Source organism: Cuculus canorus, chromosome 1 (genome assembly GCF_017976375.1).
Source record: "Cuculus canorus isolate bCucCan1 chromosome 1, bCucCan1.pri, whole genome shotgun sequence".
Classification (NCBI taxonomy): Eukaryota; Metazoa; Chordata; class Aves; order Cuculiformes; family Cuculidae; genus Cuculus; species Cuculus canorus.
The window spans coordinates 45,936,855-45,955,216 of record NC_071401.1 but is presented as its reverse complement, the minus strand read 5'-3'; the positions used below and the strand labels follow the sequence as shown (position 1 = coordinate 45,955,216).

The 18,362-nt window shown below is 43.5% G+C and overlaps 1 protein-coding gene across 2 annotated transcripts in view; it reads right to left on the bottom strand.

Annotated features, from left to right (window-relative positions):
• Positions 1–1,763: 1,763 nt before the first annotated feature.
• Positions 1,764–18,362, bottom strand: part of RAB30 (RAB30, member RAS oncogene family) — a 58,593-nt gene continuing 41,994 nt past the window's right edge. For both annotated transcript variants that reach the window (XM_054079639.1, XM_054079647.1), the window contains exons 3-5: positions 17,325–17,408; positions 11,103–11,286; positions 1,764–7,801 (exon numbers count right to left, since the gene is read on the bottom strand). In XM_054079639.1, coding sequence (XP_053935614.1) covers positions 7,551–7,801; positions 11,103–11,286; positions 17,325–17,408 — 519 coding nt within the window. In that variant the 3' untranslated portion in view covers positions 1,764–7,550. The remainder of the gene's footprint in view (positions 7,802–11,102; positions 11,287–17,324; positions 17,409–18,362) is intronic.

Here is an 18,362-nt window from a genome sequence, read left to right as displayed (position 1 = left end):
GTTAGACTGATATTAAATCATAGAATCATTGAAGCTGGAAAAGACCTCCAAGATCACAGTGCCCAATCATCAGCCAAACACCACTGTCCCTATTCAACTACATCTACACATTCGTTTTAACCCCTCCAGGGAAGGGGACTGCACCACTGCCCCGGGCAGCCTCGTCCAATGCTTCATCACTCTTTCAAGTAAAGAATTTTTTCCTAATATCCAATCCAAACCTCCCCTGATGCAACTGGAAGCTATTTCCTCTCATCCTCTCACTTGTTACTTGGGAGAACAAGCACCCACTGCCTTGTACATATTTTTAAGACAACTTTGCTTAGCAGTTCAAATCAAAAAAAAGCAAACATATCAAACACTTTAAGCACCAGGTGGAAAGGATTAAACATTTATTTACATACAGATACATATGTAAGCAATTTCTAAGTATAAAAAAGGACATTACAAACAAACATGAAGCATCATACATTCATCATCCTGGTCATCCAAAATACATTCCTTTCTCAACCCCACTGTACCACACTTGACAACAGGAACTTAAAAAAACAGACAAGCCAAATGTTTCTGACAGTCAACGATTCACAATTTGGCAATTTGCTAACACCTACACCCTTCCCAAAGACAGCACTACCCCATCAACTCCAGCTCCATGGTCTGACCAGCTGTATTGCATTTTCTCCACTGAAACGGTTGTGCTTGAACAGTAAGAAATACGTCCTCTCCTCATTCTTCTGGCCACATGTTTAGGAATCAGGGTTCTTGCTAAAATTCTGTACATTGTGCTAAATTCACAATTGTTGGGGAAAAGACAGCAGACTTTTGTGGGACAAAACTCCAACCCAGGAAATTCCTTTAATGCTCTGACTTGCCTGGCACAGAAGCTGCAAACAAAATGCTGCTTTTAGTGCTTAAGCAGGTTTTTAAACTACAATTCAAACTACAGTTGATGGTATAAAACATACTTTGTTCATGCTGTAAAGAGAATTATGTACTTCAATACTTATTTGTTAGGAATCAAAGCTGAGAGTAAGTCAGGTTTTCTTTAGAGGAGATGAGAGATGCCTTTATATCATCTCTAAAAATGATCACAGCTTTCAGGAAAGAGGAAACACTTTTGACTCAAAAACATAAAGGTAATTCAGAGCACAACAAACTTGTCAGTTAGATAACATTACAAAGGGAAACAAGCCAGTAAACAGAAAATTAAAATGCCTACTCAAAGTATTAATGAATTCAAATGAGAACTGGGTGAGTCTTTCTGTATAGATCAAAGGAAGTTTGGAAAAAAAAATTCATGATCTGCAAATTCACTGAACAGCCTAATACGTGCAGCAGCACAGAGTGAAGTGGGAATAAAAGCAGAGCAGGAAGAGCCTTGTCCCACACTGACAGCTGAGTGACTGCAGCTGCTCCGATCTCAGTGTTGGGGTTGTTTTCTCCTTTTGTAAACAGCTGTGGGGAATGAGATGGATGTGACATATCTGCAGCGCATCCTATTATGCTAAAATCCGTGGCACATTTTAAACTATTTCTCTAATATCCAGAGATGTACTTGTCCCTTCAAATCATCATAGCAACAAGCACTGGGCTCCCTCCCTACTCTCAGTAGATGGCCTTTTCTCCCCCAAAACTGGTTTAAGAAGCTGGCTTTGTCCTTTCAGTGCTGACTGTATGTAAAGGCTTTTTCCCAAATAGCCTCCAGTAGCTGAGGCGATAGCAGTGTCTGAAATCATGGCAGCTCTCCCTGCCGTAGATCTATTCTCACTCCACTACTGTCAAAACTACCTTCCTCATTCCTCTGCTACCCTCTTTGTAAAGGCTTCCCTGCTGGGGACATCATGGCCATTACATTTAGTAAAGCTCGTGCCGATGATGCAACACAGACCCTGGGAGATATTCACACCACCGCGCAAGTGACAGCTCAGAATAACTCTCCTCCTCCACAGGGCTGTAAGTCTCCCTGGATGGAGAGCAGCATCCACCTCCTCACTGGAGATCTACTCGCTTGCACCAAACCACCACCGACTCTTAACATCAACATTTCTTGTATTGGTCCCATAAGAAGGGAAATATTCCTCACAGGATGTCTGGCTTGAGAACGGGATAATAGATTTAGTTAGGTTTATATTGATAGTAAAGTGCTCATGTCAAGGTGGCAAAGAAGATGAGAAATGGATGCTCTCCCTTCTAGCTAATGCCAAATTCAGATCCTGAGGTCCATGCAATGAGTTCTCTTTCCAGTCCAAGACCTCCACAGTGCTTGAAGCATGATCAGTACGGGGAAGGAACAGATTCATGGAAGAAAAATACTGGAGGAGTCAGGTTTTGAAAAGCTCTGAGGTTTGCATTCATGTGACACCAGACACACCAGAGCCCTTGATCACTGCCCATGAAAGTGCAAGAGTATTCTTTACATCCCCTCTCACTCGGGAAACCGCGCCGAGCTGAAAACATGGCCGACAAGGAAAGAAAAAGCCAAATTTTTTCACATAAGCAAAGTTTCTTCCTTAGCTTTTTATAAAACATTTTTCTTCAGTAGCTTTCATGACTAGAATTTATTAGTATTTCTTTTGGCTCCAGTGGGGTTTTCTGAGGAGCCCTCACATACATCAACGTTTTAGAGAGTTTCCATATTTGCTCGCTAGGAATTCACAAAGTGTCCTCTAAAAAACACCTTTCTTTTAACTGAATGAATTAAAAAAGGTCTTTGTTGGTAGGAGCAATGTGTATAAGGACATTGGGTGCTTTGATATGGAAAGCAACAGAATGCAGAAAAATTTCAGCTGAGACTCAAATTCCTACTATCCCTTATTGAAGACCAGAGGATTCCAAAACCGAGTCATAGATGGATTTTTTAAAGAGAAGATGGGATTGAGGAAATCTCGAGTAGAACCATCCCTTTGCTTTGCATTTCCTGCTCCACAGAGTCATCTTTGCCCTTGCACAAAGGGCCACAGAACTCAGTCTGCTTCACAGCCAGGAGAGGGTTTCTGTGATAGTGTCTCCAACCATGTTCAACCACAACAGTACAAGTCCCCAAACGCCAGTGTACCGTGCATGTTTGTTCAGCCTGCAGAATTTCACCTATTTTCAGACTGAATTCAGTCTGACTACAAAAATCATGCCAGCTCACCATCTCAGCCTGCTTTACAGACAGTTCTTCATGCTGAAAAGAGAAGACAAGTGGAAAACCAGACGAACAAACAGCAGTCCTTAGGGATAACGAATAAGGCAAAACCCAGTGGGTTTGACTATAGCTAATTGCATCCCTTGTCAGCAAGAGCTCAGGATGTGTGCGCACCCACCATGCTTCTGCATCACTAATTTAGTGATTTGCAAAGAGGGAAAGTCTATCTTGTGTCAACCTCAGCCTGCTGCTGTTATTACTGATGCTGAAGGAATTCAGTAGCCATTAACCACTAAACCTAGACTAGCAGGAGCCAACTGTTACCAATTTAGCTATTTCCAAAAACACAAACAGCACCAGCAGGCTGACAGGTTTTAAGGGCTGTTTCATGTGTTGTACAGCAAAGAACAAAGTATCTTGCCTGACAATTTATCACATGTGGTTTTCATTAAATAATGATCACAATTCCATTTAGCATTCAGCACTAACTCGTATCTGATTGCACTCTCCAATGACCTACCTGTAGATCAAATCAGGACTTCGCTATTAGAGGTAGGAAGAGGCACCCAGTGTCTCCTTCTTTATAGAGCTCAACATTTCCTTTTTTTCATCATGACTCTTTGAACTGAAAGGCTTTTTTTTTTTTTTTCCCTAGCACTTGGTCACTTGTGGGAAACACAAAAAGGAACAGAAGGGAGCCATGGGTTATCCCAGCAAACTTGTAGCATAAACACCCAACACAAAATCCTAGCAAGTACTTCAAACACAGCGATCTGAAGCACAGAGCACTTGATGGTTTAGTAGAGACCAGCCTGACTGAATCAGCAGCTGAACTGGAAAATAGAGTTTAGACCATCCAGTTTTCAGGATTTTACTAATCTCTGCAAACAGGTTTTCTACATACAGCAAACATCTGTTGACCACCTAATGTTGCCTTCTGCTTGGAGCTACTCACTGTGCTAAAAAAATATGAAGAAAAGGTCTCATTATGGGACCACTATAAAAATAAATACTAACCCAAGATCATTCCATGGCTGTGAATACATCACTCGGAAAACACATCAAAGTCTAGCAACCACAATAAAAGCAATGCCTTGCTCTCTTCATTGCAGAGAACATTTCCAGTCAAATTTGGACCCATTATATCAATTCTGCACAGCTTTGGGACACTCAATGCAGCAAACATCACAAGGCTTTTACTGACAGCTCTCTCAAAGATCCACTCTTCTAGCAAGGTGTTGGCCATAGGTGGAGAGATGATTGTCAGGTAACTGGGATTTGTACTTTTTTTTCCTTTTATTTTTCAAGACTGACCACTGTGCCACACCACTAAGTTGTCATTAGCAGTTGATAAAGCTCTTCTGCTGGTCAGGAAGCCTTCAGACTGTAGAGCAGAAGCCCTCAATGCTACAAGGAAAGGTGGGTTCTATGCACTAGATATTTGAAAGTGTATAAAAATAACTCCCGCAAAGGAGTCACTACAATAAAATATTAATTCTTCAACAGGTAAGCATGTTTGTTAACTGCAGAAAAAGAGTTGAGTTGCAAAACACAGCTTTGGCTCACTACCTCATAAAACGTTGCACATACCACCAGTGTTTCCTTTCAACTTTTTAAGTCTACATAGAAATTTGAAAGGAAACAGTTCAGATTTGCCCCTGGAGAAGTCAGATACTTCACTGTAACATCAGCCCAGCTGCAGCATGCTGCAAAAGCACCCACTCCAAAAGCACATCACCATCTGGAGATGGACTCTTTATGTGGAGGAGATTTAGTAGCGATAAAAAGAACCAGTGCTTGGAGAATGCTAGTAGGCAGCTAGTCTCCAAAATATTCCACTACAGGTTAGAAAACCACTGGGAAAAGAGACTTAGCCTTCTAGAAACCTCAAAGTGAATATCCAAGAAAATAAAGGCAGCAATTTCTGCTATTTGACCAGATCAGCTTGTTCAGTAATGATAAATTGTTAAGAGTTCAACTTCCAGAAGCGATGCAAGGAGCACTGTCAAATGTATTTATAATAGTACTAAGCAGAAATAAAAAGTACCTGCCCAATTTTGGTGCTTTCAGAAATCCAGCTGAGGAACCCACAGGTGCTTTAGCCAGAAGCCTTCTTTCTCTTTGATTAGCTCAGTTGAACAGCCCTACCCTATTTGATATCAATTGTATGGTGACAGTCCAGCATCAAGAGAGTAACAGCTTTTACAAATTAAATATATATTGATTTTTAACTTGAGTGTTACCTTACACGTAACACTCTGAGCCTTGCTCAAACAGCTACTTAAAAGCTGTGCAGAATCAGCTGTCTCAGAGATGGTTGGTCTTCACAGCTCAACTTGGGGAATGCTCAAGACAGACATTGCTCTTCATCACACGGTCCAGCACAGCAGAAGCCAGCAAGTCCCACATATTTCTAAATCCTCTGGATTACAGCATGAGCAGAGACGCAAAGGACCAGACAGGCCAGCACAGCAGATGACATCTCCCAACATCTCACACTTATGGCAGCAGTTTGCTAAGCATTACCTGAATGACAAATAAGCCTTGTACCAAAATTTCTACATCTTCCTTTTTACCACTAGTCATAAAAGAAGGTGACCTGAAAAATGGCAAGGGAAATATTAAAGATAGCGATATGACACAGTGATTGCCCCCCTCTGTCTGACATGGAGTCAGCTCCCTGTCACAGATCAAAGGCACAACATGATGCAGCCCAAAGTCATCTTTCCAGGGCAATGTGAAAAAGCATTTTTAAATGTCTTTCTTCTTAAATTCTTTCAAGAAGTACTTACTGGCAGCTTTTTATGTCAATACAAAAGCTCTCCTATAATCTCCAGTAAATGACAAATAATATCAAACTGATTAACTCTAAATTACAACATATCACAACATAATTGCCAGGAGAGATTTATCCAGATTAGTAAAACTGAACTCAAACTTCTAAAAATCATTTTTCATGTGCGCATTCACTACCTTCCAATTTCACTTTAACGACAACATGTAAATTTGCAATGCATTATTTGCATATGGTAGTATAAGTAACAACACACCATAGTCCAGAGTATTTCCACTTTTGCATAATCTGTTATGTGTACACTGGAGTCTGAGATTAAAAGTACAATGCATCAAGTAAATAAAATGATTCTACAGCCCTGAACCTGAAAGCTACTCTAGAGGAGGGACCATATTCCAAGAAGGTATCTCCAAGAGCATCTTGGAGAGCAGTTCCGTAAGGTGAGCACTGGATGGGTCCAACAGAAGGGTACCACTTGCAACCCATTGCTATTTCCACTCAGCATTAAAAAACCCTCTACATAATTGTGCACCTGCCTTTCCACAAGAACTGTACCTACAGATGTTATTTTTAAGCCAGATGTATTGCAGACTGCCACTTCAAACTGTGCTCACTTTGAACCCTTATACACAATCCATGCACATACATGACTTTGGTCATGTCTGGTGTGCTTTTTCCAACACAATAACGTTTCCCAAGGCTGATTTTTCATATTAGGCCATTACTACTTAGAGGAGGGACAGTTAAACTTTTTTTATTATTATTATTTCTGTAACATCTTTTCATCTTAAGTTGGATACCAAAAGCAGCACAGTCCTTTCCCACTATGTTCAAGCCTAGAAAAAGAGGTAATGAGATTTTTATTTTTTAATGAACAGTGCTAATTAGTATTTTTTTCCTAGCCAGTCTAAGTTAACACATTCAGAGGACGTTAATGTAGTAAAACTACATTTGGTCTATGGAATATTTGCTGAACTGCTAGCACCAAAGGGAGCAACTGAGCTGTATCCATGTCTTCTTCAACCTTGAAAACGTTGATATAGGTAACTTTTTTTGTTTAATTCCATGTTCATGAAAGTGCCTGTAAATGAGAGACATAACACTACTTCAAACAGCAGAGTCCTCCATGAAGACGCATGCCCCAGCAGATGCTGTATACATGTCTTAAGAGCTCACTCACTGGCAGCCCAGCAGATTGCCAGGGTAGTCCAGGGTCAGTATTCATTGTTGGTTTTCTCTTATTTTTTTTTATTTTAAAAGGGACCAAACACATTGTTCTGCAAGAAAGATGTTGACCTCTTCATATCTTCTTAAAGGGAGGCTGCTTTAGTCTCCCACAGAAGGAAACACATTAGCTCATACTCTGCATTATTTGTGCAACTTTCTTTTCCTAACCTGCTCCAGAGTCCGCAAGGAAAATGAAATTTAAACCGCGTTATATTCTGCTACGTTGCCATGCAGCTTGAGCCGCCAGCCCGCCATGCTTCCAGGTCTGCAACCTGACTCAGGGTAAGCTGGATGGATCAAAGTGGCAGGAATTCCCTCCAAGGAGATAAATCCCAGCAAAAAAAAAAAAAAAAAAATCCTCTTGGCCCATGGCAGAAGGGGAAATCCCATGCCAGCTCTTTAATTAAAATTACAGCAAGTCAAATAGCTGATACTTTTCCCCTCTCCTGGTAAGGGTGATGAAACATTGTTCACAAGGGTGTTCTGTCGTGCCTCGCTGATCAGCCGGCAGGCCAAGTCCAGGAAGAGTTTTTCCACATTATCAGATTCTTTTGCTGAGGTTTCCAGATAGTACATGTCCTGTGCTTCAGAAAACTCTGCAGCTCTTTGCTGGGAGACTTCCCTCTTATCAGCTAAGTCAATCTTATTACCTGCATTGATAAAAGATTTTAGAAAGGTAATTAATTTGACTTCCAAAACAAGAGAAACAGAAGTTGATAAGTGTGTTGCATATGTCTGTGGACAGTGGTTTTGATTTGAAACTCATCGTGCTTCTCCCCTCCAAACAGTGGATTCCCTATCCTACATGCAACTAACTTCATTTATTATCAGCTAATTTAATAGAACGTGCCCTGTGAACATCCACGTCAGTTATCTCTAATTTAGCACCAGTGCATCTGTTTGCTGCTATCAACCAATATTAAAGGATTTCCATTTTAAGATCTATTGAAAATGCTCCTGTTCTTGCTCTCAGAAATACTTAAAATGTCAATTAGAGCATGCAAGATACTAAACATGACATTTCTCATGTCATTACAAGCTTTAAAAGAAGCGTGGCATGGAAGGCTTCTTTCCTATATCAATATTCCCATGAAGGATTTGGCTGTCGAGGCTGGAAGAGGGACGCGTTCAAGGCCACTTGCAGAGTGAGGTGGGGTGAGAAACCAGCCCCTTCCTTTGGAGAGCTCAGTTTATCAGAGTCGATTCATACCTGAGGCAAGCAGCTGATAAGATTACACCCTATTACTGGCCACAGCAGTTAAAATATGATGGTTTTGAAATAAATTAATCTTACAAGGAAGGTAACAGACCAGGACCTGCGATAACTGGGGGTTGTACCCATGGACTCAGCAGGTTCAGGAGGAAACTGGTCTCGCTCCTACTAGCAATTTTATGAGAACTGGTAAGAGAAAAACTGCCCTTCCACCGGCAAGCCACGTTCTATTGCCTTCCTCTTGCCCAAGATCCCCCTTCTCTACTGATAAAGTAGTTTCTTGGACTTGCTGCATACCCTGAAGTTACTTTGCTAAACAAATTATCACTCAACAGCAGTTTGTGGGTGTCACCATCTTCAAAGTGTGTATTGTGCTGTTACCATTTACAATTTGTGCTGTAGATCATAGAATGCTTTGGGTCGGGAGGGACCTGTACAGGTCACCCAGTCCAACCTCCCTACAGAAACAGGGACCTCTTTAATTCTATCAGGTTGCTCAGAGCCCCATCTGACCTGACCTTGAACGTTTCTAGGGATGGGGCCTCCACAACCTTGCTGGGCAACCTGTTCCAGTGTTTCACCACCTTCATTGTAAAAGATTTCTTCTTATACCCAGTCTAAATCTACCCTCCCTCAGTTTAAAACCACCACTCCTTGTCCTGTCACAACAGGCCTTGATAAAATGTCTGTATCTGTCTTTCCTGTAGGCCCCCTTTATGCACTGGAAGGCTGCTATAAGGTCTCTCCGCAGCTTTCTCTTCTCCAGGCTGAACAAGCCCACTCTCTCAGCCTGTCCTCATATGGGGAGGTGCTCCAGCACTTTCATAATTTTCCTGGCCTCCTCTGAACTTGCTCTAACAGATCCATGTTCTTCCTGTGCTAAGGGCCCAAAGATGGACACAGGACTCCAGGTGAGGTCTCACCAGAGCAGACTACACGGGCAGAATCACTTCCCTTGACCTGCTGGCTGTGCTTCTTTTGATGCAGCCAAAGATACAGTTGGCCTTCCGGGCTGCAATAATTAACTGATAATTAACGTGATATTAATGCTGATAACTAACTGAATGTTCCCTAAAAAAACCTCATGTATATATTTGTTAGTCATCTATTAATTGTGTCTGCACCATTTGTACATGCGCCATATCCTTCGCATAGAGTGTGATGTGTTTCTTGTAGGGAAGCTCCTTAAATCCCAACATCCACTTGCAATACCGTTGGAGCACGCACCACAAAAGATTTTTAAAGACACCTTAAACATATTTTACAATCTTCTAGACTTATATTTTAAAAAGTAGGCTATTAAAGGAGATAACGACACTGCAATACAAAACATTTTGGCTTTCCTCAAGTTATTTTTCCACTGCTCTTTATATATCCTTAGGCCTTTAAGAGCCAAGTCCTAACTACCAGATGCTGAGAGCAGAGCGTAGAAAAACTTGGGGAGGCAAACTAACCTTCACCTTGCTTGCAGCAGACAGATGGGCTGAGATCTGCTGTAGCTTGACTTGAAGCTCTACAGATTAACATAGCATTCACTTACTTATTTTTAGTTTCCCTAAAATTCATGCAAAAATATCCGTTTTTGCAGCTCTGCCCCACCCGTGAATGCTATGATCCACACAGCCTGACCTGGTTCCCAGTTCCTGATCCAGTTGAGGCGAGACTCTTGTTGTCCCACAGCTATGGGATATAGTAACCTGCATGTGACCCTACCCTGAGCAGACAGAATCACAGAATGGTTTGAGTTGGAAGGGACCTTAAAGATCATCCAGTTCAAATGACACTGCCATGGGCAGGGACACTCTCCACTGGATCAGGTTGCTCAAAGCCTCATCCACCTGGTTTTGAAGAACACCTCCAGGGATGGGGCATACAGCACTTCTCTGGGAAATCTGCTTCAGTGCCTAACCATCCTCAAGGGAAAAAAAATTCTTCCAAATGTCTCATCCAAATCTCACCTCTTCCAGCTCAAAACCACTCCCCTTCGTCCTATCCCTGCACACCCTGATAAAGAGCCCCTCCCCACCTTTCCTCTAGCTCCCCTTTCAGTACTGGAAGGCTGCTATATGGTCTCCTTGCAGCTTTCTCTTCCACAGGCTGGACAACCCCAACTCTCTCAGCCTGTCTTCATATGGGAGAAGATTATAATTCTTCACATTCCCTCGACCTGCCGGTCACACTGCTTTGGATGCAGCCCAGGATAAATCTGGCTTTCTGGGCTGCAGGCACACAGTGCTGGCTCATGTTGAGCTTCTCATCTACCAGCAACCCCCTAAGTCCTTCTCTTCAGGGCTACTCTCAATTCATCCTCGTATACCTGTAGACATCTGAGCTGAGAGTCACAAGGGAAACTGCTCTATTCTTAGCTCTGCTGGTAGCTGCACTTCAGTCCAACATGGGACTAACTGATGGGAAGCATCCACCTCTGCATGCAATAGCTTTAGACCAGAGACAGGACCACGCTTCAGGAAGTGGTTGTGGTGTCCTGAACACCAGTATCAGCCTCCTGGGGTTGTTTGCAGACACTGTGTTTAAGGCATCATCTCTATCCTGTGGCTCAACAGTGGTTGCCATTTGTTGGCAACAGGATCTGCCACACCAGTTTGAGCATCGTCCACCACCAGTTCACACAGTTGCCACATTTTCCTCCTGCTAACAACTCCATCTGCCACCAAAATCTTGACACGCACAGCTCACCCTCTCATCACACCATCCCACTAGGGATGATCATCGCTTACCCACTAGCACGGTTATGACCTTATTGCTGGCATACTGCTCGATTTCTCGCAGCCACTCAGGGAGACACCGGAAGGATTCTTCACAGGTGATGTCATAGGTCAAGATTAATGCGTTAGCGCTGCGATAGTAACTCTGTGTAATGGACCGGAATCGCTCTTGTCCTGCCGTGTCCCAGATCTGCAGCTTTTTACATAACAAGGAAGGGTAAAAGGGAAAAAAAAAAAAAATCATTTAACTTTTTTTCATTTGATAGCAGCACTGTTTTGACCTAAAAAAGTCAAGCGACCTTGAGGGAAAACCAATGCTGGGAAAGCACTTATCTCTTCTCCCCTTTGGCTTCTCCTCCCCCAGCATTTTTTGTCTCCATTTCTGCACTTGTGGATTGAAATGCAAGGCACAGAGTCAGCTGGCACAGTGGCTGATGGCTCCTGGAAGCCCCAGGTCTGCAGGCTTTCATGTGACTCCTAGCATCTCCCTCTGCCGTGGACAGAACTGCTGGCCTGGAGTTACAATGGAGGCTCTGCAGAGAGAAAGTCACTTCCCCTGCCTCCGAAGCCCAACCAGCAGCAGCATCCATTTATTTCTCCTCTAGCACCCAAAGTTATAGTAATCCTGAGATGATGCACTGATGGGTGGAAACCACAGGAGTGAACAAGGAGCACAGATGAAGCCTGATTCAAAGGCTCCAACATGTTACCTCTGTATAACTTCAGCCATCTTGCCCAGTTGCTTGCTGCCTGCATTCCCAGCATGTAGAACTGGTTGACATGTCCTTAACTACATCAAAGAGATTTATAAGTGCTTTCCAAACCTACTGGGTCAAGCGAGACAACATACATTTCTCAATACTAACATTGTTTTTAAAATTTGACCATCTGATAGTTTTTGGCGGGTCAGCAAAACCTCAGCTCTTCAAAAAAGCAGTCACAGAAACAAACTTCCAAAATTAAACCATTTCAGCATAAAAGAGCACTTCTCTGCTTCAGCTTTATTTTTTTTAAAGCACCCCTCCCTGGAATTAAATATGTGAAAGGCTGATTTCCAGCCAGAATCCTGTGTACTTTGGGAAGAAAAAAGTTGAAGTATTTGAGATTTTTTTCCATATATCTAGCAGCCTCTAACTGAGAAAACTTTATTCTTGCCCAGTTCCAAAGTCAAACTATGCCAGCTACTCATCATAAATGTGTTAGTTTCAAATGAGAGCTCCCAGTAGCAGCTTTCAGACATGGGGTATGATTTTGAAAGAGTACGCTTTTGCAGAGAAAGTGATTCATGGCTGGCTCACATCTCCTGGGCACCATTGTGCTTAATTTCTTGGCATAGTTGCATTGAAACAGCTGAACCTGGCACCTGCAGTTCAGTAACATACAAAATCAGAAGTGAAATTACTCGCACAAGAAATTCAGACAACAAATGCACCCCCATTAAAACAAACCTGCCTCCAAAATCTGGCAGGTGGAAAAATACAGATAATATTGTTGCTACTCAGCTGTTTTCTTACTGGATACTGTCATGAGTCTACCTGTGAGCAGGGTGCAGAAGGCAGGGAAGAGACAGACACTGATAAACTACAGACACTGATAAACTCTTCTGGCACCCAAAATAAGACAGCTGACACTTCAGACCACAGATTACTTAACAGAGTCATAGAATAATTAAGGTTGGAAAAGTCATCCAGTCCAACCATCAGCCCAACACCACCATGCCTACTAAACCAGGTCTCGAAGTGCCACATCTACACTATTTTTAATACCACCAGGGATGACAACCCTACCACTGCCCTGGGCAGCCTCTTCCAGTGCTTCACCACTTCCAGTAAAGAAAATTTTCCTAATATCCAAACTAAACCTCCCCTGGTCCAACCTGAGGCCATTTCTTCTCTTCTCATCACTTGTTACTTGGGAGAAGAGACCAGCACCCACATAATTAAAACCTCCTTTCAGATAGCTGAAGAGAGCATTAAGAGCACCCCTCAGCCTCTTCTTCTCCAGGCTAAACAACTCCAGACCCCTCAGTCACCAAATTATTTCTGCCAAATAAAATATTTTACAGCAACCATTTTACTTGTATCTTTTCTTCAGAGTAACCAAAGGACAATGTCTGACTCAGCCTTCGGAAAACCTAGATGTTCATATTCTCGGAGCCAGACAATGTTAACTGCTCTCCCAACATTTGCACATATATGACAGGCTGAGAGAGTTCGGGTTGTTCAGCCTGGAGAAGAGAAGACTGCAGGAAGACCCTATAGCAGCCTTCCAGTACTTAAAGGGGGCCTACAGGAAAGATGTGAACAGATCTTTTAGCAAAGTCTGTTATAACAGGATGAGGAGTAACGGTTTTCAACCGAGGAACAGTAGATTTAGACTGGGTATGAGGCAGGCTTTTTAAGCTTGAGTGTGGTGAAACACTGGAATAGGTTGCTCAGGGAGGTAGAGGAGGTCCCATCCCTGAAAACATTCAAGGTCAGGTTGGATGGGGCTCTGAGCAATGTGATGGAGTTAAAGATGTCCCTGTTTCTGTAGGGGTGTTGGACTGGATGACCTGTACAGCTCCCATCTGACCCAACGTGTTCTATGATTCTATGATTTAGAACATATGAACATTTCCTGTAAATGCAATAACATCACAGGTCCATATAGCACAGCCCTCTGTCTGCAGCATTGAGGAAGTTTAGCTTTGACCAGCACAATAACTGCCATCTAAATGGCTGGAATTTGTGTAACCTCTTAGTCTGGGTGTTGCACATATTTTTGGCTTTATTAGGAAAGGCCAGGCATACCAAAAGCCCCTCACCTGCATGCCACTGTCAAGAAGCTTTAGGAGCCACTTATACTTAAATGGGGCTACACGTAAGCTGGGAAGGGGCTCTTCATCAGGGAGTACAGGGATAGGACAAGGGGGAATGGTTTTAAGCTGGAAGAGGGGAGATTTAGATGAAATATTAGGAAGAAATTTTTCACCGTGAGTGTGGTGAGCCACTAGAGCATGTTTCCCATACAAGCCATGGATGCCCCATTCCTGGAGGTGTTCTCCAGTGGAAGATGTCCCTTCCCATGGCAGGCAGTTGGAACTTGGTGATCTTTAAGGTCCCTTCCAACACAAACCATTCTTTGATTCCATGATCTGATATGCCCTGCACACAGCTTTCATGCTAGCAATCCCCTCTCTGCTGGCTTTCAAATTCAATTTTGAAAGCTAGGAAGTATTTTTCCCCGGAAGTCTATCATTTATTTTCCAGTATGAAAACCTTTGTGCTAAACAGCTCTGCTCTCTCATCCTGGATCCCAGCAGACACGCAGGAGATGCTGCCCAGCACAGAAGTGAAGTCATGGCTCAGGCACTCTTAAATGAGCTGACAGTCACAGAAGCACCTCGTTTGACTGAGTTGTCATTTTCATTGCTCTGTGCTCTGACTCATTCCTGCTTTTCCTGCTCATTAAATGTTTATTCTCACTAGCACTGCTTACTCAAAAACTTACAGCTACAAGATCCCTCCCTGAAAGAAATCTGTTTGCCTTTCAGACTCCAGAAGGCTCATTCAAATGCCCAAATGTATCACACTAAGGTTCCTCCCAGGCTTGATCACTGTGGCTGAGCTCAGGTAATTCCAATTTACTCTGCTGGTGGGGTCAGAAAAGAGTCTTAATTTAACAACTCATTATTTGCCATGTGAAATACAGCTGGTATACCAGCTACCACTCTCTAAGGCTCTGTGAAACTCAAGCCAGCCCCAAGGTGATAGAGAGAGCTGATTCAGTGGACACTTGTACATTCATCAGCCGTTTGCAGGGCCACAGGCACTGGTAATGAGTTTGCATTTAGCTTGTAGAGTTTCTCTGAACTGTCTTTGCCCTGAGATAGCCCATGTTGGCATAACTGCTCCCCAGTTTCTCTTATGGAGTTTGTATCCTCCATAAGGATCCACTAGTCCAAGGTAGTCTTAAAACAGAATTACATTACAGAATCCTAAAATGGTCACTGGTTTGGGCTGGAAGGGTCCTTAAAGATTATCTAGTTCTAACTCTCCTGCCATAGGCAAGGACACCTTCCACTGGATCTGGTTGCCCGGAGCCTCATCCAACCTGGCCTTGACCACCTCCAGGGATGAGACATCCACAACTTCTCTGGGAAAACTGCGCCAGTGCCTTACCACACTCATAGGAAAAAAATTCTTCCTGATATCTAATCTAAATCTCCCCTCTTTCAGCTTAAAACCACCCCACCTTGTCCTATCCCTGCACTCCCTGAAAAAGAGTCTCTCCCTAGCTTTCCTGTAGACCCCTTTAAGTACAGGAAGGCTGCTATAAGGCTTCCACGGAGCCTTCTCTTCTCCAGGATGGACAACTCAAACCCTCTCAGCCTGTCCTCCTGTAGGAGGTGCTAACGGATCACGTCCGTGGCCTCCTCTGGATTCGTTCTAACAGATCCATGTCCTTCTTGTGCTGAGAACTCCGGAACTGAATATAGAACTCCAGGTGAGGTCTCAGGAGAGCAGAGGGGGAGAATCCCCTCCTTTGTCCTGCTGGCCACACTTCTTTGGATGCAGCTCCAGATACGGTTGGCTTTCTGGACTGGAAGCGCACATTGCTGGCTCATGGTGAGCTTCTCATCTACCAACAGTCACGGGAGTAACAAGTTAAATGCAGAAAAATCCTTAGGAGGAGTTCACCTGTCCAAAAACCAGGCCTTGAACATAAGCACTGCTCTTAAGTATCCATTTGTACTTGACAGGGAACCAGAAGCTTGGAAAGGAGAGGTGTCTGAAGGGGATGGGATTAATCTTCATCATTTTTTCCCTCCATTGACCAGGACAATCTTGAGGCAGCTGGTATAAGCCAGGTACATACAGAAAAAGATTAATTCCACCTTCTGTGCAGTACATAAGTCATTTACCAGCTTCAATTCTCTGAGCTGCTTCACTGGAGCTGGTTTTGGCTGAAAGAAGCATCTCTGCTGTCCGAGGAGCCTGGAACAAGCAGTATCCATGTCCTGGCCAACCTTGCTTCGCCAGCTGCCTACTAATGAGCATTACAACCACTGAGTGAAGCACCAAGAGCATGAAGGCTACATGTGATCCTCACTGCATTCCTGCCTGCTGCTCTGTTCCACTTGCACAGCGATATGCTGAACATTAACTCAGTCTTTATCAGGAAAAGGTATTTATACCTCTTGTCCTTCTACTGTTCAGGCTGGAAGGTCTTCTGCTTAAGGACCATCACTTGCCATAGGCTTGTACAGCTCCTCATGCAGCAGGGTGGCAGCCTGATGACGTGACAGTGGCTTTTACAATCTGTCCTAAACTTAGAATCATAAAATGGTTTTGTTTGGAAGACCTTAAAGACCATCCAGTTCCAATTCTGCCATGGACAGGGATACCTTCCGCTGGATGAGGTTGCTCAAAGTCCCATCCAACCTGGCGTTGAAAACCTCCAGAGATGGGGCATCCATGACTTCTCTGGGTAACCTGTTCCAGTGCCTCACCACCCTCACACTAAAACACTTCTTCCCAGTATCTCATCTAAATCTACCTTATTTTCTTCTGAAAAAAAACTCTGCACTGAAATACAAGTGAAAAATCCAGGGCTCAAAATCTGCATGAGTCCACTGTTTCCATCTCATCACTCACACAAGCTTAAAAATAGGTCTCAATGCCACAACCAGCCACCGTTGCACTGCTGCTGCTCTCCCATTTGCTCATCAATAGATCTGAAGATGGCAGCAAATGGAAAAAAAAACCAAAACCTGTCTTCCACTTTGATGCCTGTGGATTTAATGCAGGCACAGTAATTCCAGGAGAAGCCCAGGGACCCTGGACATCTTGATATTAGAGGCTCAGATAACCATACTCTTTTCCCACCTCAACCTGCGTGGCCAGCAGGTCAAGAGAGGCGATTCCTCCCCATCTACTTCGCTCTTGTGAGACCCCATCTTGAGTACTCTGTCCAGTTCTGGAATCCTCAACATAAGAAGGATATGGAACAGGTCCAGAGCAGGGCCACAAAGACGATCAGAAGGCTGGAGCACCTCCCATATGAAGACAGGCTGAAATAGTTGGGGTGGGTCAGCCTGGAGAAGAGAAGGCTCCAGGGAAGCCTTATATGAGACGTGCCAGACAACCCTGCACTTCCCCGCGTGCCTTCCTGCAGTGGGAGGGCTGCAGCAAGAAACATCAGCTATGATACTGCCACATGAGTTTACACTTTAAACCATCAGGCTCCTACCTTTACTTTTTCACCGTTTATCTCCACGGTTTTAATCATAAAGTCAACCCCAATCGTGGCTCCTTGACCCGGTGGGAAAAGCCCCTGAAAGAAAATCAGAATTTCACTAAGCAACATTTTATAGCAAGACAAAACTCTCTCTAGATGTTAAACCCCACCCTTTTCCATCCTCAAAACCATTCCTTCCTTGTCCTCTTCCCCAGACACTTATTTCCATCACATTTAGAGAGGAAAATGTGACATTTCCCCAGCACAAAGTTTATCATACTTCAACCCCACAGCATTTTTCCTGCCTACACGTCCCTAATCATGTAGCAAGTTGTTGACTTCAGAGGAGAGGAAGGAAGAAGATACAACAAACAGGAGAAAGAGAATGCATCCAGGGAAGAAGAGAGGAAGAAAGACCTTCTGCTTCTGTGCAGTTGGAAGATCCAGGGGAAATATAGATGGGAAACCTTCATCCTACTTCCCAATGCATTGAAAGAGGTGTTAGCATCCATGTGGAATGAGATGCCTTTGCTCCTGCAATCTCATGCCTTCCCTCTCCCCTCCACCACACACCATGGCATGGAAAGGCATTTCTGGCAGCTCCCAGCACTGCTGGTCTGCACAGAATTTCGGGAGTGAAGCACAGAGCCAGGCACTACCAGAGCCACAGCAATGGCAAGGGCCAGCACGATGCTGTATTTGATGTATTTGATTGCAGCACCATCGGTAAGGAGCAGAAGCAAACCAAAACAGAAATTAAACAAAGCTTTTTTGGTTTCCAGTGTCTATGTCTACAAAGTCACGTTAATTTGAGCACACATCCATCCTCTAAAACAGCTGCTCTGCCAAAGCCTAGGCAGCAAAAGTGGCCACAGATTTTTGCGGTTAACCCTTGATTGACTGGCTTGATTGCCACTGGCTGTCATACGCAGTTGGACAGTGTTTAAAATCACCATGGCTTTAAAACTAAAATTAACAGTGAGGGGGAAATTTGCTGATGATTCCTAGAGGAGAGTGCAACAAAAAACTCACAACTTGGGTTTTATAGTG